The 22,828-nt window shown below is 41.0% G+C and overlaps 1 protein-coding gene across 1 annotated transcript in view; it reads right to left on the minus strand.

Annotated features, from left to right (window-relative positions):
- The window catches only part of AP4E1 (adaptor related protein complex 4 subunit epsilon 1), a 133,968-nt gene that overhangs the window by 58,727 nt on the left and 52,413 nt on the right, over positions 1-22,828 (minus strand). Inside the window, exons 8-10 of the mRNA XM_077468399.1 lie at positions 14,279-14,352; positions 14,067-14,189; positions 9,514-9,623 (exon numbers count right to left, since the gene is read on the minus strand). Coding sequence (XP_077324525.1) covers positions 9,514-9,623; positions 14,067-14,189; positions 14,279-14,352 — 307 coding nt within the window. The remainder of the gene's footprint in view (positions 1-9,513; positions 9,624-14,066; positions 14,190-14,278; positions 14,353-22,828) is intronic.

Below are 22,828 nucleotides of genomic sequence, written 5' to 3' on the forward strand. Positions count from 1 at the left end.
GAAAGGCAAGAAATCTACCTATATAACTTCCTAGGATGCCAACCCCTGGATTCACACCAAGAAACCTATGCCTTCCAGACTCTAATAAATGACTCTGGAAGCTGGCTTCCTTGCATTAAATCAAGGTAGGTATTACTGAGCCTGAAAGCCCACGATTCTTTAGAGTGTGGGTTTCAATAGCCAAAATGTTAAATTTAGCACTTGTAAAGTAGGATGGAACACTGGTCCCTGCGATAGCAGGTCTGGACCTGGTGGTAGGGTCCATGGGTTTCCTACCACCATCTTTACTATTTCTGCATACCAAGATCTTCTGGCCCACGCTGGGGCCAGAAGAACTACAACTTCCTTTCCTGCTTGATCCTGCGAAGAAGTTGAGGTAGCAGCAGAATAGGAGGGAATGCATAAATCAGTGAGAACTGATCCCACGAGTCACCAATGCCTGTTCCGCATGAGAGTGGATCCCTTGCTCTTAACAAAGTTGTCGACTTTGTTGTTGAAACTGGACGCAAACAGGTCTACATCCGGGATCCCTCATCTTTGGCATATAGCCAGGGAGATGATGGGGTGAAGGGACCATTCCCCCAGGAACAACTGCTGGCGACTTAGGTAGTCTGCCTGCCGATTCTCTACCCTTGGAATGAAGATTGCCGAAATGCACGGCACATGTTCTGCCCAGGTTAGGATATGGTTTACTGCTGCCTGAATTTTGGTGCCCCCCTTGGTGATCGAAATAAGCCACTGCTGTGGCATTGTCAGATTGAGTCCTAACAGGAGAATTCTGCAACCTGAATGTCCAGGCCTTTAGGGCTAGACGCACTGCCCGAATCTCTAGAATATTGATGGGCAAGATCCTTTCCATTCTGGACCATTTCCCTTGGGCAGACGCTTCCTCCAGGACTGCTCCCCAACCTAAAAGACTGGCATCTGTTACCACCTTCCAAGTAACTGGTAAGAAGGATTTCCCCTCCTGCAGATTCTCGGATATCCTCCACCAACTGAGGCTCTGGCACACTTTTGGCAACAAACGCATTGGAAAATCTTGTGCCCGAATCTTTTTCCAGGCCGAGAGGATACCGTTTTGAAGTAGTTTCGAATTAAACCGAGTATAGGGAACTGCTTCGAATGAAACCACCATCTTCCCCAATAACCTCATACAAAGGCGAATGGAAGGACCTTTCTTTGACCTGAGCCCTTGGACCAGCTCCTTTATGGAGCTGATCTTTGCCTGGGGTAAAAACACCTTCTTTTGGGCTGTAGCTATGACCAGACCCAAGTACTCTAATCTTCTTACTGGCTTTAAAGAAGATTTCTCTAGGTTGATGACCCAACCTAGGTATTCCAGGTAGTTGATTGTGGTGACTACATTTTGATTCAAGGGGACTACTGACCGGTCTATTAAGAGCAGGTCATCAAGGTATGCTATTCTTGTTATAGCTTGAGTCGTTCATCTGGCTAGAAGTTTTGTAAACACCCGAGGTGCAGTAGCTAGACCGTAAGGTAAGGCTACAAAACGGAAAATGAAAATTTTCTACTTCGAAACGCAGATACTTCTGGTGACCGAGGAAAATAGGTACATGCAGGTACGCATCACTTGATGTCGATTGATGCCAGAAGCTCACCCCCTTGTAGGATGGAGACTACTGATTGAATTGATTCCATGCGAAAAGAGTGAATCTTCAGGAACAGGTTTATATCGTTGAGATCTAGAATGGGTCAAACATCCCCATTTGGTTTTGGTACCGTGAAAAGGTTTGAATAGAATCCTGACCCCTGGCCTTCCACGGGGACCACCATGATCACATTTTGTGACAAAAGTCAGTCTAATGCTAGAGAGACTTCTTTGTCTCTGGATGTTTGGGGACATTTGACCTGAGAAAACGAGGAGACGGGAAATCTCGGAACTCTAGTTTGTAACCTAGAGCTATTGTGAAGACCACCCATCTGTCCCGTAATTCTTCCTGCCAAACCTTTGAGAACTGCAGAAGTTTTCTTCCCCCAAGTGGGGGCTCCCTTTCATAAAGAAGCTTAGCGTTCTGTCTTGCGGGTTTCTTTCCCCAGGACCTCTTTTGTTCCTGGGACTGACCCGAATGTTTACCTCCTGAATCTGACAGTGGAGGCTGTCGCGGCTGCCTGGAGGCTGATGCCCCTGGCACTGGAGAAAGAGCCTGTTTAAATGAGGAACGTTTCTCTTTTTCTTAGCAGGCAAAAGGGTATTTTTCCCACTTGATATTCTTTGGATATATTTGTCCAAATCCTCCCCAAACAGCTTTTCACCATGGAAAGGAAAAACAGCCAGGAGCTTTTTGCATGGTGCTTCGGTTGACCAACCTTTCAACCATAAGATTCTATGCATATGTACCAACCCAAGCGTAAGGCAAGAGGTTTGAAGAATAGAATCTTGAATTGCATCAATTGCAAAGCACAAAGCCGCTGGCAGCTCAACTAAATTCCTGGGCCTGCTGTTCAGGGAACACCTTGAGAATTTTTTTTTTTTTTTTTTTAACAGGAATTCCAAATTTTTGTATCAGTTGTATCAATTTTTATTCAGAGGATATAGCAGCATCAATTGCTGGTATACTCCACATCGTAGTAAATTTCTCCTCCATAGGATAAAGGGTTGAAAACGATTTAAGAGGGAAAAGTGCTTATTTGGGTGATCCCACTCAGAACACAAACTTTTCTAGTAATGAATGGACCGGAAAGGCACACAAGGCTTGAGAAGCCTTTAGTGAACCCAAACAAGAAGTGGGCTCTTCAACTGACTGAGTTAAGGGTAGCTTAAATGTAGAGCGGACATTTCAGTAAGAAAATGTACCAGCCACTTTTCCGCATGTGAAGCTGAAGAAAATCCTTCCCCACTTCACTTGGAGGATTAATCATCAGCCTGTTCACGGTCCCCTGAGGGGGATTCATCTTCCCCCTCCCACAGTTCCTCCATTTGGGGATCCTGGGTGGTAGAAGGGGACCTAATGCATTTCCTTCCACTCTGTAAAGACATGATTAAAGCCACTAATCTATCCTCTAAGCCACTCATCGCTGAGGAGAAAACTTGCTCAGTTATGTGGACAGGGGCCAAGTGTCCGAAGCAATTGCAGCCCCTGATGGCTCACTCTGACCAGCCTCCTTAGATCGGGATGGTGTTGCAAAGGGAGGATCCTTAGGACCTTAGGGCGACCCCTTCATGTCCTTGGTCTTTGTGGCATTTGAACCACCTCCTCTGGTCATAGTGCTGAGCACAAAACGCAGAGGTACCACCAAAGAAAAAATGCACCCACTGCTGAGCAATAGTCTAGCAACTGCCGCTGCTATTAAGCTCAGCCTAATGCTTAAAGTAAATGTGTCTGGGAATGCCTGTGTCACCAACTCACATGCCCCCATCCGCTGTGTCCCTCCTAGCTGTATGCACCTGAAAAAGGTGCATTTTATAGCTATGAACCCCAGCGTTGTGGACGCTCAATTCGCACCAACGCTGCTAAGCCCCGCCCCTTGCTCCGACCACCCACAGTGCCCCTCCCCCCTCAGCTATTTTAAAATAGAACGATTTCCCGCACGAGCAGGCTGTGATCCTACCCAGACCGCATGGAGGAGGGCTGGGGGAGGAGGAGAGCTGCTGAAGGACGACTGCTGTAATGGCGGCGGGAGGGGTGCATCACACTGCCGTCTAGCGCCATGCTCCCCCTGCCTGGAGGAAGATATCCATGTGGGGGGGGGACATTCCTGGAAGAAGAAAACCCCCCTTCCCCATGACTCTACCTGGAGCCTGGGCCAGAGGAAGCGTGCAGCTTGAGACCCATAGGCAAGACGGACAAGCATGGAACAGGTATGTGCTCTTGACGGCCCTCTGTGGGGACTATAGGCATAGCAACATTTACTTTAAAGGAGAAAACCAACAAGAATTAGAAAAATTCCTCAGGAATCTCCCTTACCTTATCCAGCTGTGGTAACAGACCCAATCTTCATCTCTCACGGTGGGCTCCGTTAGAAAACCTTCAGGGACTGGAGCCCCCTATCGGGGGATCCACAGACCTGGGCCTGTAAAAAGCACCCTGCCAGGAATAGGTCTGGAAAAAAAAAAATTCTGGATCCCAGGGTCCAGCTCTCTAAAAAGAGAAGCGTTACAGGTAAAACCTTGTTTCTTCAGGCACGAGGCCTGGGCACCATTCAATTCGGCCTGGAAAAGACACTTTAAATAGATCCAGTTTCATGGCTTGCCCCAGTAAGGAATATTCCAGTGGAACTCAGCACAGCACATCTTAACTCGTGACCAACACCTAAGACACTGGCAATGTAAACATCCCTTGAAAGAGGAATGGTGCGTGACAAGTCAAGTTTATGGAGAGATGCGGGGTCAATGAGACCCCATATCGCTTCTCCAGGCTACAAAGCATGACATAAAAAAAATAAAAAAATAAAAAATAAATAAAAAGTGACGGTCTCATGCTTACCAACCACGATTGCGGCTCGGACGCAACGTCATAACGCCATGCCCAGGCCTCTGACGGTCATAGAGCTGACTGGTGACCATCTAGTCACCAGAAATCTCTATTGTCATCATCCGGCGGTGGCCGATTCTTTCTCTGGGTCCCTGATGGCACGGGAGAGACCAGAGAAGTGCCGGATGGTGGTGAGAGGGGGGGGGGTTGACCCCTCCCAACCCCTGTAAGAATGATCAAGCGGTGGAACTGCCGCTATGATCATTCTTATGGTGCACAGAATAGCCGGCTGAAAATGAAGATATCTGAACGATGCCTGTAACTGCAGGCATCATTTAGATATTCCCAATGAAAGTCAAGGCCGTCATATGACGGCCTTGGGCTGGAAGTGGTTAAACCACAACAAGCCTTTACTATCACTTTAATTTTCTTTTTTTTTTATAAATTCTTTATTTTTTCATAGATTTCACATTGCAATTCATCACAAGGGACGTATTTATTTCTATCCCCATCGCCTCCAATTTCCCGTAGTTTACTTTAAAATTGGATATTTTTCCATATTCGCATAGCACCGAAAGGAGGGATGGAAGGGATATATCTGGGGAGGTTATTTAAAAAAAAAAATTTAAATCAATCATCGGCATATGTCGCAAGTTCCTGTTCTTCTCCTTTTATTATATTATATCCCCTTAATGTTCAAATTTGCCCATATTTTTCTTAAAAAGGGTCTATTGTCAGAATAAAAAATAAGGGGTGAAAGTGGGGATCCCAGTCGGGTTCAGTTTTAAATGGAAAAAGGCTCTGAGATTCTGAGATTCTATCACGTATCTTTACCCTGTCGCTTGGTGTGGAGTATAAATTGGAAAACCAGCTCAATATCCCATCTCCCAAGCCTATATTTTGTAAAATAGCTTTTAAAAACATCCAATCTACCCTATCAAAGGCTTTTTCTGCATCAGCGGAAACTTGCACCAATGGTCTCTGTTGCCTTTGTGCAAGGTAGATAGTATTCACCACCTGCTGTATATTCTCTCTTCCCTCACTCCCAGGGGTAAATCCTACCCGATCTGGATGTATTAAGCCCGGGATATGATCTACTAATCTCATGGCTAGGATCTTTGTAAACACTAAGATCTACAGTCAGCAATGAAATAAGGCAATAACTAGGGCATTGGGAGGGGTCCTTTCCTTCTTTTGGGACAACTTATGTGTGCCAAAAGCGTTTGTATTTGCTTCTCTTCGCATAATGAATTATAGGCCGCTATGAATCTCAGAGCCAGTTTCTCAGCAAATGCTTGTAATATGATAGGGTGTACCCATCTGGGCAGTGTCTTACCCAATTTCACGGGTTTTTAATGCCCTCAAATTCCTCAGTTGTAATCGGTACATCAAGTTCTCTGGCCATCTCCTCGGTCAATATATTGGCATTTCTGTTTCTTTAATGTACTCCCCGTCTGTCTCCCATTTCTTTTGAGCATTTTCTGGGGTGGGTTTCCCTTCTAGTTGGTATAAGTTCTCATAATACTCCTTGAAAACCTGTGTAATTTTCTGTGGGGTGTTAACCATTTCATCTCTCTGCATTTTCATTTGTGTGATGCTAGCATTCCAACTGGTTTATTCCCAAATTCATAAAAACGTCCTCCTCCCTAGAGTTAATTTGGCTTTTGCTTTATCTTTTGCTTTATCTACAGTATAAGCAAGAGATTAAGCTTTTCACATCAGCTAGCTAATTCCTGTTCTATTAATTGTGCCTGGGATTTTTTGTGCACCGTTTCCAATTCCCCAATACATTTAAGCAGCGAGTCGATCTGTTCATCGAGTTTCCTTTTCCCATGTTCTCCCATGGAGGTAAACATAGCCCTCATGACGCACGTATGAGTTTCCCATAAACAGAAGGGCGTTGTTTCCTGTGTCATTTCTTGTAAAAAAAAAAAAAAAAAAAAAAAAAAAAGGAATCCAGTTCCTGCCTTAGTTTTCCCTCATATTCGGTCTCTTTAAGGAGGGTTTCATTAATCTTCCAGTGCCATTCTCTGGGTTCTGCCTCCCCCATTTCTAGCGTGCAGGTTATCGGGGTGTGATCTGAAAGGGTGAATGATCCAATGGAGGCTTCTATAAGAGATATTTTATTTTGGGATATCAAAACATAGTCCATTCTGGTAGAAGTCTTGTGTTTTGCCAAGAAAAAAATGTATAATCCCTATCCTATGCGTGAACAGCCCTCCAACTATCAGTTGCAAATCCTGAGTATTTTTTTGCTTTTCTCAGTTTGAGGTATGATTGATGGGAGGAACCTTTCGATGAGTCCCTCATTGGATCTAAAGCCATGTTAAGATCGCCACCTAACACCAGGATTCCCTCCCTGTGTTGTTGCACGATTTGCAGATATATCTCCAAAAAGTTTACTTGATCTTCGTTTGGTAGATATACATTCACCAGTGTAACTTTTTGATGGCCCAGGGTTCCTTTCACTATAAGGCGACGTCCATCCTCATCCGTAATTACCCCAGATTCCTTCCATGGCATCTGTTGAGATACTATAATAGAGACCCCGCAGGATTTAGAGTTCTGCGATGCAGTGTGATACACTGTCGGGAATCTGTGGTTTTTACAACTTGGAATTTTGTCCCTTTTAAAATGTGTCTCCTGTAAGAAGAGAATTTTGGATTTAAGTCTTCCTAATTCCACCATAAGTCTTATCCGTTTCTCTGGGATGTTTAGTCCTTTGACATTACATGATCTAAAGGATATCCTAGTCATTTTTATAGTCAGCCAAGTTCAAGAGAGAGGAAGAGGGAAGAAGAAAAAAATAAATAAATAAAATAATGAGTATTCCCCTCCCCGGAGCAAAAACTCCTCGGGTGGGTAGGTGACTGAGTTCAACTCTGGACCAGTCCTCTAGCCATAAAAAAAAAACAAAAAAAAAACAAAAAAAAAAAAAAACCCTGAAAAACCTACCCAAAGAAAGAAAAAAAAAAAAAACAAACAACAATGCCTCCGACTTTTATTAGAGGCGTTTATTATGTTGTCAAACAGGCAAGAGTCTATGCACTGAGATCCTAAACAGTGCCCACCTAATAACTCAATCTATGACCTCTACCAAATCCACACTTTTCCTGTTTTTTTTCCCCCTATTTTCCTAAGTCATGGAAATTATTACTATTCGACCCACTCTCGGACCCCTATTTCCCAATCATATACATTGTATATTATACTCTCAATCCCTTTGTCTCTCTCTTCTGTCATACATCGCCTGCCTTACAGAAGAGAAGGGAAAAAAAAAAAAAAAGAAAAGTCTGACCCAGCCCTGTTGATGATATGGTTCACCCCTCTTCTCCTGGTCTCTCACTTCCATTAATATTTTTATAAATGTTTTAAGATGATGCCCTATTCCTCTGCTCTCTTCTCCTCTCTTTGTACCATCCACTTATAGAGGGCCGCTTCTATGTAAATTTTCCTTTCCCTCTCTTTTCCCACTCATATGTCTTCTATTGCTGTAGTACGTAATAATACACATCTACCTAAATTCTGTTTAGAGAAAATATTTCTATTCCCCCTTTTTACACACAGTATATAGTTACATAGTTACATAGTAAGGTTGAATAAAGACACCAGTCCAACCTGAGTGAGAGTCTACAATTGTCCCCATCCCTTTACATTGCACACTCACATTGGACCCTACCCTCAAGGAGCCCACAAGCCAAGATCCCCATTCGTATACAGGGGCCAATTTTAGACAGAAGCCAATTAACCTACCTGCATGTCTTTGGAGTGTGGGAGGAAACCGGAGTACCCTGAGGAAACCCACGCAGGCACAGGGAGAACATGCAAACTCCAGGCAGGTAGTGTCATGGTTGGGATTTGAACCAGTGACGCTTTTTACTGCTAGGTGAGAGTGCTAATCACTACACCACTGTGCCGCCCACATCTTATGTGTCTTTATGTGTCTCGTGCATCTTTCTATATCAATCCCCAACCCCCTAGAAAGAAATGAGGCAGGTTACCGTGTCTCTGTGCACAACACCCACCAAAAACAAAGTAGACAACAACAAGGACATATGCACCCTCCCTCCTCCCCCCTCTACCCACTACCTGAGTGTGCAGTTAATAAGATATAAATGAAACTTGGAATACATCATACTCCCCCCCCCCCCCAAATAAAAAACAAAACAAAAAAAACAACACATTATCAGGGAAATGAGTATCCCCATCTCTAAGACAAGTCCAATAGTGGTCTCAGCAACCTTCGCCTATCTTTCGTCTGTCGACATAAATCGTCGGACAAAAAACAGACAAGGCCTAAGCCCTGGGTCCCCGGGGACCAGCCCTACAAAGGGGCATTACAGGCAAAAACCGTGCGCTTCGGATACGAGGCCCCAGGTACCATCCACTTAGGCCTCAGTGGCACTTTGGATGGATCTGGTCTATGAAGGCAATTTAGTTCCAGCATGGATCCCTCCTGGAGCTCCTCAGAGCACATCTTCACTCGTGGCCAACACCTTAGACACTGGCGAAAAAACTAATGTGCTCCTGGAAGGAGGAGGGGTTATATAGGGAGTGAACTTCCTGGATTGCATACACCAGTGTCCATCACCTGAAGGTGGCCTATAACCCATTAAGTAATTACTTAGGGCCCTGTGTCCCATGATGTACAATTAAGAAATAATGGTGACCACACAAAATAGACACTTTGGGCTATATTTGGACATTTTCACAAAGGGGTGTCCTCACATCTCTGTTGCCAGCAGTTTAGAAATGAATGGTTGTGTGTTGAGTTATTTTGAGGGGGACAGCAAATTTACACTGTTATACAAGCTGAACACTCACTACTTTACATTGTAGTAAAGTGTAATTTCTTCAATGTTGTCACATGAAAAGTTATAATAAAATATTCACAAAAATGTTAAGGGGTGTACTCACTTTTGTGAGATACTGTATATAAAATAATATGCAAAGTGGTTGGAGGGAAGCTTCAGAATGGCAAATATGTTTTTAACAAATTATGTGAGCAGACTGCAGTCCCTTTAAGTTTTTAGTCATTGTAGTCCCCAGTCGCTCATGCGAAAGCTTAACTATATCTGACCTCTCTTTTAATGATTGGATCAGGATGGTCTAAGCACTCAATTATGGTCATTTGGTGTTGAAGTGCCAGGTTAGGATCTTGCTGTATGACATATGTAAGCGCTTTCAGCCCTACAATAAAAAATAAACACGGATATTACTTTCAGAGCAACACATCACGGGAAATCTACATTTTACATAAGTAAATATAGGTACGAATGTGATCCATGAAATGTAAAAAAAAATCCAAAAAGGTGGTTTCCATTCACAGCAATTGCTTATACAGGTTCATAGGAACAGCACTATTTACCAATTACATAAAGCCCACCCATATAATCGTGCTGCACAATGCTTTCACTTAAAGTGGTTGTAAAGCCACTATGTGATGGTCATACAAATCCCCTCTGTTAGGTAACATGTGCCCCAGTGTCTGTGCTTTATAAAAAAAAAAAATAATAATGTGCTGATTACTACCTTGTATAGCATCTCCCGGTGCTCATGCGCTTCCTCGGCTCTCCCTGGCTAACAGCTACAGTGGAAGGGGCAGAGAACTCCCGCTGACGTCAGCTGGGAGGAGGGGGGGGGGAGAGGCGGAGAGAACTGAGGAGTCGCGTGATCGCTGGGAGACGCTGTGATATAAAAAAGGTAGAAATCAGCATTTTTTTTCATAGAGCACAGACGCTGGCGCACATGTTGTCATCTAACAGATAAACTAGCAATACACCACCACAGGATGGTACTGTGGGTGTATAGACAGTGGAAAAAAGTGCCACATACTATTAACTGGAATTGGATACAGAGAGAATTTATCCAACAGAGGCTATTGTATTACCCTTACATCGTTTTGTAGCCGCTTTCACACATGCAGACCGTTCACGTCTGCCTGTCAGTTTAGACGGACCTGAATGGACACTCCATACAGTTCTATGGAGAGATGGATGTCAACGGTGACGTGTCCACTGACACCTGATCCGCTCCGCTAAATTCAGATGGATGGAAACCCTATTTTCCATCCCTATGGCGGATCGGATGAAAACGGACAGGTGGATCCGTTTTCATCCGACCCCCATAGAGGAAAGCGGAGATCTGACAGGTCCATCTCTGCACAGTGAGCGGAGACGTAACTGTCATCCGGCTCAGCGGGGATTAACAGAGCGATCCCCGCTGAGCAAATGGAGTACGTAAAAACAGACATTATGGAGGTTATTTACGAAAGGCAAATCCACTTCGCACTACAAGTGCACTGCAAGTGAATTTGGAAGTGCAGTCGCTGTAGATCTGAGGGGGACATAAAGGAAAATAAAACACTGCATTTTAGCTTGTAAATGATTGGATGATAAAATCAACAGAGCTTCCCCTCGTTTCAGATCTTCCCCTCAGATCTACAGCGACTGCACTTCCAAGCCGCTGAATTTGACCTATGCAACTGAATGCGAGTGCCCTGCGACCACGTGTAAAGCATTGGTGTGGGATTTAAAAACAGATGGCGGGGAGGCTATACAACACTTTCTCACCACCAGTCAAATGCCCTCTGAAGAGCAATCCAAGCACTTCAAAGGGCACTGCATGTGTAAACAAGCCCTGAGGAAGACCACGTAAAACTCAGTATATCCCAAAACAGTTGCCAAAAGACAGAAAACAAATTCCCAGCTCACTTACCAGCCAGCCTTCGGTTTGTTGCAGACTGGCTGGTAAGTGAGCTGGAAATTTTTGTTTGTTTTTTACATGCGTCGTCCTTCCATGTTCTCCTTGCTGCAAAGCCTAGTTATAGGTTGGGGTGGTTGCCATTTGTTTGTTCCAATAGACAAACACCACACAGATTTCCAGACAATTTGATGAGATTATAAACTATGTACTGTTTATATTTTTTCTTATGCTCATACACTGTATACTTATGTGATTGTATTTGTAGATATGGTCTATCCTTTTATTCCCCAGAAGGAACTATCTTCTGAAATGCGTTTGGCTCTTTTGTCTGGATGTTCAATGCTAGAGATATTCAGCCATACTTAGGCAGCTTATGTTATTACATCTGGAAGATATAGGGTGCTTTTGACCATAAAATATTATGGATTGTATGCTTATATTAAATTTGTATGAAATTTTTATATAATAAAGCTGGTAAACTTACCCCTTAAACTACTCTATTTTTTTCTTTGGTGTAATTTGCTTGTGAAGTCCCATAGGGAGTTTCTTCCTTTTGTTCATGATTTGGGATGTTGGCAAATCACCCATAATACCGTTACCCCTATTTTCAGTATTATACTCATTAAAAATTACAAGCCATCAGCCGCAATGGCTGAAAGTACTTGAAGGCAGTCGTTCACAGGAAACAATGAATGAATGACATGACCATGTGGGCAGGGTTCTGCACCACCACACTGTTTTCAAATAGGCAGGCAGCCTCCCCAAGGCCACTATCACAGGGAAAAGGGGGGGGGGGGGGGGGGGAAGAGATGATGAGATGAATGAACTTCCGTGTAATGTAATCTCGGCCAGGTCAATGAAAACAGTGGCCAGCAGGGAGCTACGGGAGACTCAGCCCTGGACAGAAGGTGAGTAGAGTTCTTCTTTAACTTCATTGTTATGTCACAATGTGCCATTTCATAAATTTCTATGTAGATGGCTCTGATGCCAAAAGATGCAGACATGCTGCATTATTCTGCACTGAACCCAAGGGAAACAATGGTTTTCTGTGTGCCCTTCCAGGGACCTGTGTTTTCTTGCACAAGTATGAACACACTGGCAACTAAATAGAACATTCCCCTACCTTAGGTGCATCACACCCTTGCTGGCCCAGTGAATGGTTTATTTTTATCGTTTAGCGAGTGTGCCGTGGAATTTAGGGCTCATTCAGGTGGGTACTGAGAGCCATCTTCCATGCTAAGCCAATTCTTGCTGCGTTTACATCTACCTCGGAGCTCCATGCAGGCGGCCCACAGAAGTGAATGCAGATGTAGTGGCTGCCCACAGTTCCATGTCCAAATTTGACATAAGGGCAGAAGTAGGTACACAGAACCATGCAGCCGCTGCACCCACTTCTATGAGCTACCTGCACGCAGCTTCGAGGTGGATGCAGACACAGCAAAAAGTGGTTCAGTTTGGAGGATTGATCTCAGTCAGATCTTTTCTGAATGTGCGCTTAGAGTGTATTTGCAATGAGAAGATTAGAATGGACATACCAGAGAAGCTAGGTGACCTGGATTACATTAATACATAGCAAGTCAGATTGGAAAAAAAAAAAAAAGAAAAGAAAAGAAAAAAAAAAAAAAAAAAAAAAGATATGCATGTTGGAAGCTTGGTCAATAATTCCTATGCCGACTGCAAGGCAATTTTTTAATTCGCAGCAAAGCTGAACTGATTTAGCCTCACGTAGCTCAGGCTCCATTCACACTTGCGCAACTTCGGAATCGTACAATTTTCATTGCAATTTTACAGTGAAACTCTGATGCTACTTTGGAGGAGTGCAACTTTGGCTTTGACCACGTGACTGTGTCGCATGAAAGTTGGGCCAAAGTAGTGCAAGAACTACTTTAAGTCCTATGGATATGAACAGTACTCATTGAAAAAACATAGGGTGCGACTTGTCATGCCACTTTGGGTCCAAAGTGGCATGACAAGTCACACAAGTGTGAATGGGGCCTTACACTGGAACAAGCAGCTTCTTTCAGAGGGTTCTAGGTATGGTATTGGGCCTCATAAAAGGATTTCCTTTGCAAGCAATCATTGAACATCTGGAAGCAATAAATGAGCTATATGAATACAATTTAAACTTCTTAGAAAATTTAATTATACATTCTTGGTTTTCTTAGCTGCTCTGAAAAAAAAAAAAAAATAAAATAAAAAACTTACAACCTCTTTCCACCAACAATATGACTAACATTAGCCAGCACAATGCCCCATGCTGGGAATAAGTCAATAAACATCTTCCCCTTGAAAACAACCAGCTGTTATTGCGTAGTTGGTGGATCTCAAATCCGGCTGTTACGGACAGTTCTGGTCCCCACTGCCGGAGTCAGAGCGGTGTACAATCCTGTCACCACTATGTCAAATACAAAATAGTGATCACATGCAAGCTGGAGTGGGATCTGTAGTGTCATCTATGCATTGGTGTAAATGTCAGATTTTATTATTATACGTATTTATATGTAATTGTAAGTATATCCCAAAAGATATAAAAAAAAAAAAAATATTTTTGGGGGTTTTACTTTTTTTGCCAGCCTATAATATAAAGCAAAGCAGGGGTTTTATTGTATAATATAATACAACACAGAAAATTAAAGCTCATTTCCGAATTAGCCAAGGCTGATGTTGCTAAATGTGGTCTGCACATCTAGGTATCAACAATGTCTGGTCAAACAAGGGTTAAACTACTCACAAACATTCCTAAATTAAGATTTGTGTCACACTGACATCATTTTATACAATATTTCTAAAATTTTATGCACGTGCACCCTCTAGTGGACCCAAGTTAAGAATAGACAGAAAAAGCTAAAAGCTGGTGCTACAGTCACACAAGCAGGGAAGGAAGCAATGTTCAAGCATGTATACACAAGCAACATATGCTCTACTTACCCAAATACTTTAGATTAATTTTTGGAGATAAAACAAATTTTCCGATGCATTTTGCAGCTTTTTCAAATAAATCTGATTTTGGATAAATGGTATAAATAGTTTGAACACATTCAAACAGAATAGCTTAAAAAAAGAAAAAAGACAAAGGAAACCTTAGTTTATTGTTATTTATCATTTAAAAGCTTCATATGGGGGGGGAATTATAAACTTACCATATGTAATATTATGATTTATTTCCGCTCGTCGCAAAGACTCATCCAACACATCATATATTAACTCGCTGGTGCTAAAAATGCAAACAATTACACTATTAACATAGCAAAAGTATAATTACAAATAAAGATCAGACTGAAGCCAAGACATTGGCTCAAGATAAAATAACATAAAATAAAAAGGACTACTGTGAGCAAGCGATACCTGCAAGATAAGATTTTAATCAAAAGCTCAATGAACACAAGAACAATTTCAAATTTTCCAAAATTTTGACAAAACTGAGTTTTATGGAACATTTGATTAGCTCATTACATGAAAATAAAAAGGTTAATAATATAACTTAGGACTACAAAACTTTCAGGTTTTTACTCCAATTAATTGATGCAAAAATGAATAAACCCCACAACTAATTAGTTGCATTAGTATGACTTCCATGGATTTGTAAAGACAACACCAAGTCCTCTAGGCATGAAATGAACATGTTGGTGACATCTTGCAACATCTATCTTTTTCCATTCTTCAAGAACGACCACTTTAGAGCTTGGATGCTGGATGGAGAGCAATGCTCAACTTGTCTCTTCAAAATTCCCCATAGGTGTTCGATTGGGTTCAGATCAGAAAACATACAGTACTTGGCCATTGAATCAGTTTCATCCTGTTATTCTTCAAAAATGCAACAGCGGCTTGTCATGTTGGAAAAGTACACAACAACCAAAAAATGTATTTACCATCAAATTTTAACAAAGAAGTTCTATTACCATAGTAGCTGACCCAATGGGTAAGTGATTACAGTATATGGATTCTGAGTGATATGGCGGCCCTCGACTCGACCCTGTGGACCTCTCTTCTTCCCTTCCTAGTTTCTTCTCTTCCCATCTTTCCTTTCTTCTCTATCTATTCTTATTAGGATATTGAAGCTCCTTCCTACTTAAGAAGCCAATTCCTCTAATAGCTATACCATTAATATGCATTATTGTTATAGTAGTAATTATAGTTGAATATATAATTTACATTGTATCGAATATATAACTCTGAGCTTCATTACTTCTGTTGTATATTATGTACTTAACCTATTGTCAAATATTCTATTGTATGTTCAATAAAATCTTTTTGACAAGGAAAAGTACATGACAACAAAGGGCACGGAGTATGATTGTAGCATCTTCTCTTTCAATATAGAGCAGTACATCTGTGAATTCATGATACCATCAATGAAATGCGGCTCCCTGACACCAGCAGCACTCATACAGTCCCACAGAAGGATACGGCCATCACCATGTTTCACTGTAGGCATCATGCATGTTTCTTTGCACTCCTCACCTTTGTGACACCATACAGTTTTGAAGCTATCAGTTCCAAAAACATTTATCTTGGTCTCATCACTCCAGAGTACAGATACCCAGTAATCTTTTTCAGTATGGGCACTGGCAAATTCTAGGCGGGATGACACCCTCTGCAGTGTACGCTGTATTGTGCCACAGGAGACAATCACTCCAGTTTGGCTTTTTACTTCTTTAGCTAGCTGCAGTGAACCTGCATGGCGATTTTCTTTAACCCTTCTCTGAAGGTGCCATTTTTGTTAAATGTTTGTATCACTTTTGCTGATCTTCTTGTAGCATTCAATTTTCAGGTCTTGTGAAATTTCTCTTCCATGTGGTGCCATTGCTGACAGTATGAAATGGGAGGGGTTTTCTTTTTTAAGAAATTCCCTTTTATAAATCAACTGTCTGCTGGACACCTGTTTTGTAGTATAGTGTTCCATAGAAAATATGTTGATTCTGTAAGGGAAGTAAAGGTTTTCTGACAAGTCTGTTGGGGTGTACTCATTTATGCTGAGCACTGTGTAAAATTATAGATATATACACACACACACACACACCAATATATATATATATATATATATATATATATATATATATATATATATATATATATACACATACAGTGTGTGTGCATATATACACATACACACACACACACACACATATAATATAAAAAAAAAAATATATATATATATATATATATATATATATATATATATATCTCTGGTAAAACGTATATCACTGGTGTAATAGGATGTTCAGAAGTTAAAAAATCCAGTTTCATTATCTATGATTTTGATTATTTTACAAGACACATGCCCAGTCTTTAACCAATTCCCTCTGAGCGTACGCAGATCTGCATACTCAGCTTCCGGGGGTGTTATATTGGGATGATGCCCGCACCTGCAGGCATCATACCGGTACCATTTTTTTCAGCGGGCGATTGGCTATCCAGCCATAACAACCGATGTGGCTAAAAGCTGCTCGGCTGTTATGCCGGAGGAGCGGGAGGGGACGTCCCCCCCTCCCGCCGCTGTTACCGGTGCTCCCGCTCGATCGGGAGCACCGATTCAAGATCCGGCACCTCCGGCTGCTGGGGAGGAACTGGAACGAAGCCGTAATCGGCTTCGTTCCAGTATCCTAATCGTAAACACGGAAGCTACGTCATGACATCACTTCCCATTTACTTGGCTGCCAATGGCGCTGGTTTTAAAAAAAATATATACGGTATTCAGAATCGCCGCTTTCGGCGATCTGAAAACATTGAAGCGTAAACGAGGGGTGGGGGGGGTCTTTTAGACCCCCAATCCCTGCATAAAGAGTACCTGTCACCACCTATTACTGTCACAAGGGATGTTTACATTCCTTGTGACAGCAATAAAAGTGATCAAATTTTATTTATTTTTTTTAAAAACAATTTAGTCATTTTAATATAAATAAAAAATTTAAAATTTTTTTTTTTAAAGCACCCACCGTCCCCGCGAGCTCGCGAAGCAAAGAAAAACGCATATGGAAGTCGCACTCGCATATGTAAACGGTGTTCAAATCACACATGTGAGGTATCGCCGCGATCGTCAGAGCGAGAGCAACAATTCTAGCACTAGACATCCTCTGTAACGCTAATCTGGTAACCGTAAAAAAAATTTTAAGCGTCGCCTATTGAGATTTTTTAGGTACCGTACTTTGTCGTCAATCCACAAGTGTGTGCAATTATAAAGTGTTTTGCCAAAAAGTTGCGTTTAGAACACCGCTGCACAAATACCACGTGACATAAAATATTGCAATAATTGGCATTTTATTCTCTAGTCTCTGCTAAAAAAAAAAAAATAATTAATATATATATATATATATATATATACACATATACACATATACATATACATATACACATATATATATATATATATATATATATATATATATATATATATATCTATATATATATCTATATCTATATCTATATCTATATATATATATATATCTATCTTGTTCCCGGTCTCAAATTTAATATTGAAATCGGTATTACTCAAATCTCTATACTACGTTAAAACAGGACAATCACAAGTGATCTTTATGTGAAAACTACTGATCGTAATCAACTATTACATATTAATAGTTTTCATCCCCCCAATGTTTTTGCCTCCATCCCAAGGAGTCAGCTGATGAGGGTTCAACGGATAGTTAGCGATTTAGTAGTAGAGGTTTGATGAGATGGAGACAAAATTGATTGCTAGAAAATATCCTGAAGCCTTGGTTAAAAAGGAATGGTCCAGTATAGATAGTATTAGGACCCCCACCCCCCAAAAAAAGATCAAATGAATTCCTTTTATTATGCAAAATCATCCTTTCACACAGAATCTCTAAAATAATTAAACATTGGAACCTACTCAGAACCAATTATCCTTTGGTTCAAGAGTTCTGGTGTCCTCCTATGAAATCTTATAGGAAGGGCAGAACAATACACGATCAATTAATTAGATCTGATCAATTTATTAGATCTGATAAATTTTCCTCAACAGTACCAGGAAAAAATAAAAAAATAAATATCTAGGTTCATATCCCCGTTTATCATGCATTCAATGCAACTCCATGATTAACCCCTTCCCGCCGAGCGTACGCAGATGTGCGTACTCTGCTTCTGGGCGTTACACCGGGATGATGCCCACGGTTGCAGAGCGGGCGATCGGCTATCCAGCCATGACAACCGATGCGGTTAAAAGCCGCTCGGCTGTTTTCCCGAAGGAGCGAGAGGGGACCCCCCCCCCTCACGCAGGTCTTACCGGGGCTCCCGTTCAATCGTGAGCCCCGATCGAACATCCGCCGCTTCTAGCAGCTAGAGCCGTAAGCGGCTTCATTCCAGTTTCCTAATCTCCTAATCGTAAACACGGAAGCGATGCCATGACGTCACTTCCCGTTTACTCAGCTGCCAATGGCGCCGGTTTAAAAAAAAAAAAAAAACGACAGTATTCAGAATCACTTAAAATGCCGATCTGAATACTTTGAAGTGTAAAGGAGGGATCGGGGGTCGGGCGATCCCTTCATAAAGAGTACCTGTCATCACCTATTACTGTCACAAGGGATGTTTACATTCCTTGTGAAAGCAATAAAGTGATCAAAATGTATTTTTTTTAAAACAATTTATTAATTTTAAAATAAATAAGAAAAACATTTTTTTTTTTTTTTTTTTTTTTAAAGTGCCCCCATCACCGCAAGCTCATGCAGAAAAGAAAAACGCATACAGAAGTCGCGCCCGCATATGTAAACAGTGTTCAAATCACGCATGTGAGGTATCGCCGCGATTGTCAGAGCGAGAGCAATAATTCTAGCACTAGACCCCCTCTGTAACTCTAACCTGGTAACCGGAATTTTTTTTTTAAACATCGCCTATTGAGATTTTTAGCTACTGTAGTTTGTCGTCATTCCACGAGTGCGTGCAATTATAAAAGTGTGACATGTTTGGCATCTATTTACTCGGCGTAACATTATCTTTCACATTATGCAAAAACAAATTGGGCTAATTTTACTGTTTCGTTTTTTTTTTTTTTTAAATAGAATAAATTAGATATACATTATGCTTTTCTTGTGCTTAAATACTGACTGGCATGTACATATTTTTGTTTCTCTGTCATACGCTTAACCACTTGAAATCTGGAAGATTTACCCCCCATTATGACCAGGCCATTTTTTACTATTTGACATGGCGTTACTTTAACAATTGTGCAGTCATGCACCACCGTACATAAATTAAATGTATGCTCTATTTTTTTATGCTATAAAAACAAAAAATTGCAATATGTAGTGTGTGTGTGTGTGTGTGTGTGTGTGTGTGTATTTTTTTTTTTGGGCTTTATTTTCCTGTCTGCTTTAAAACATATGCAATTAAGAAAAATTTAAAAAAAAAAAATCGAATTTCTTCATAAAAGTCAAGCAACATGCATTCTGCCACCCATTTTTGGTAAAAAAAATCCCAATAAGTCTACATTGATTGTTTTGTACAAATGTTATTGCGTCTAAAAATGATGGGATATATACTGGAATTGTTTTGTATACTAGTAATGGCAGCGATTGGTAATTTATAGCAGAACTACGATATTGCTGTGGTCAATCGGACACTGACACTTTATTCCCTGCGCAGTTTCTTTTTCAGAATTTTTAATTGACGGCAATTGTTTTGTTTACATTCTGATGAGTCATCGGTTGTTAAAGATGTGGCTCATTCAAATATAAGTCAGATCAGTCGATCATTTTTCGACCGATTTGAAATCTATCGTTCCAAAAATTAGAAATTCATTAGAAAAAAAACGGATGTACACAAGAGATGTAAAAACTGAAGCCCGAATCCATTTTTCATCCAATTTTCGAACAAAAATAATGTGACTGAAAAGGATGAAGTAAATGGAACGCCTGTGTGAAAAAGGGGCCTTAAAGTGGACACAAACAAAAAATGAACATGTTATGCCATCTTAAAAGAAAAGATCTAGAAATGTTAATTTCTCCCCCCCCCCAAAAAAATAAAATAAAAACTTGTCTTGTAGTCCCCCTGAAGAAAATGTACATGCTGATGTGATTGTGACAAGGTACTCTTGTTAATTAGCCTCATTAAGATGAGGTTCTTCTCATCTAATGCAATGGTACCTCTGACTGCTAGTCTAATGTGATATGGAGTGATATTTGTGGATATCATTATCATGCTGTTGCTTCTTGCAATAAGAGCACTGTATCTGAGGACCTGCAGTAATCTGCCTGCTTCTAATGTTCAAAGAAAATGACCATGCTAAAAAGCTAACGAGTATTATCCCAACAAGCGCTATGACTTACAAATACAGTTGTGCTCATAAGTTTACATACCCTGGCAGAATTTATGACTTCTTGGCCATTCTTCAGAGAATATGAATGATCACACAAAAACTTTTTTCACTCATGGTTAGTGTTTGGCTGAAACCATTTAGTATCAATCAATTGTATTTACTTTTTTTTTTTTTTTTAATCATAATGGCAACATACTACCCAAAACGACCCTGATCAAAAGTTTACATACCCCAATTCTTAAAGGGATTTTGTTTTAAATAACAAACATGTTATACTTACCTCCACTGTGCAGCTCCTTTTGCACAGAGTGGCCCTGAACCTGGTCTTCTGGGGTCCCTCGGCGGCTGTCTCGGCTTCCCCCTGCAAGTACTTCTCATCATGCGAGGGAGCTCGTATGAATGTGAGAGGCGCCTACGGGTGCTCCCGTGATACAGCCGGCGGCTATAGCCACTCACTGTATCACTAGGCCTTGCCCCCCGGCTTCGCTGCTTTCAATCCATCCACTGTAACCAATCAACAGCCATGTTGATGTTGGAGGCGAGTGTGGGACTTTCAAGTGGTCAGGTAAGTAAAACCGGGGGGGGGGGGGGGGGATGGTTGGGGCCTTAATTGTCTTGTTTTTTTCACCTTAATGCATAGAATGCATTAAGGTGAATTTTTTTTTACCTTTACAACCCCTTTAATAACGTGTATTTCCCCCTTTAACATCAGTGACAGCTTGAAGTCTTGTGGTATTTGTGGATGAGGTTCTTTATCTTCTCAGATGGTAAAACGGACAATTCTTCTTGGCAAAAAAAGCCTCCAGTTCCTGTAAATTCTTGGGCTGTCTTGTATGAACGGCACGTTTGAGATCTCCCCAGAGTGGCTCAATGATATTGAGGTCAGGAGACTGAGATGGCCACTCCAGACCCTTCACTTTATTCTGCTGTAGCCAATGACAGGTCAACTTGGCCTTGTGTTTTGGATCATTGTCATGTTAGAATGTCAAAGTACACCCCATGCGCATGATGGCTAATGAATGCAAATATTCCTTCAGTATTTTTTGATAACATACTGCATTTATCTTGCCAACAATTTTGACCAAATTTCCTGTGCTTTTGTAGCTCACACATCTCCAAAGCATCATCAATCCACTTCTGTACCTTTCATCATAGGCATTGTTGACTCCTCTCCAAATGTACCATTTATGGTTGTGGCCAAAAAGCTTACATTTTGGTCTCATCACTCCAAATTACTTTGTGCCAGAAGGTTTGAGGCTTGTCACTGTGCCATTTGGCGTATTGTAGGTGGGATACTCTGTGGCATTTGCGTAGTAATGGCTTTCTTCTGGCTCAACCATGCAGCCCATCTTCCTTGAAGTACCTCCTTATTGTGCATCTTGAAACCGTCACAACACATGTTTTCACAGCCCTATATTTCACCTGAAGTTATTTGTGGGTTTTTCTTGCATCCCAAACAATTTTCCTGGCAGTTGTGGCTGAAATTTTAGTTGGTCTATCTGACCGTGGTTTGGTTTCAACAGAATCCCTAATTTTCCACTTCTTGGTTAGGAGTTTGAACACTGCTGATTGAGAATTCCAATTCCTTGCATATCATTTTATATCCCTTTCCTGTTTTATACAGTTTAACTACCTTTTCCCGCAGAGATCCTTTGACAATTAAATTTTTCTTTCCCCATGACTCAGAAAGCAGAAACGTCAGTGTAGCACTGGATGAAAGATGCAAGGGTCTGTCAGGGGTCCAGAAACTCATTGATCTTTTATATAATCTCTCACACACACACACACACACACACACACACACAAAATTACAAGCAAACAGATCACAGGTGAGGATTATTACCTTTAATAGCCATTCAAACCCCTTTGTGTCAACTGGTGTGCATGTTATCAGGCCAAACTCACCAGGGTATGTAAACTTTTGATCAGAGTAATTTGGGTAGTTTCTTTTGCCATTATGATTTAAAAAGAGTAAACACAGTTGATGATTTATAATAAATGGCTTCAGTCAAACACTAACCATGAGTGAAAGAAATGTTTTCGTTATTCATATTCTCAGAAAAATCTTCAAGAAATCAAATTCTGCCAAGGTATGTAAACTTATGAGCACAACTGTACATGCCATAAAGTCATGAAAGTACCACTCAAACAAATAGTAAATCACCCAATTGAATAAATAGATTTTAAAAAAAAACCTGCATAAAATTAATGACCTACAAAATTGCATGAAAATAACACTCAATAAAATTTCAACACAAGTAATTATCAATACTTTTTAAAATCCGATAAAAGTCCAAAATTGTCCATACGTCTCAAAATGTAAAAATGCATTAAAAAGTATTTTTCATCACAAAATTGCTCCATGTTTGAATAGTTCAAAGTGTTAAAAAAATACCCAGTGTTCCTCACCTTTAAGGAG

The sequence above is a fragment of the Lithobates pipiens genome, unplaced genomic scaffold (genome assembly GCF_037356315.1).
Source record: "Lithobates pipiens isolate NorthernLeopardFrog02 unplaced genomic scaffold, aLitPip1_a1.2 Scaffold_8, whole genome shotgun sequence".
In the NCBI taxonomy this organism is placed as follows: Eukaryota; Metazoa; Chordata; class Amphibia; order Anura; family Ranidae; genus Lithobates; species Lithobates pipiens.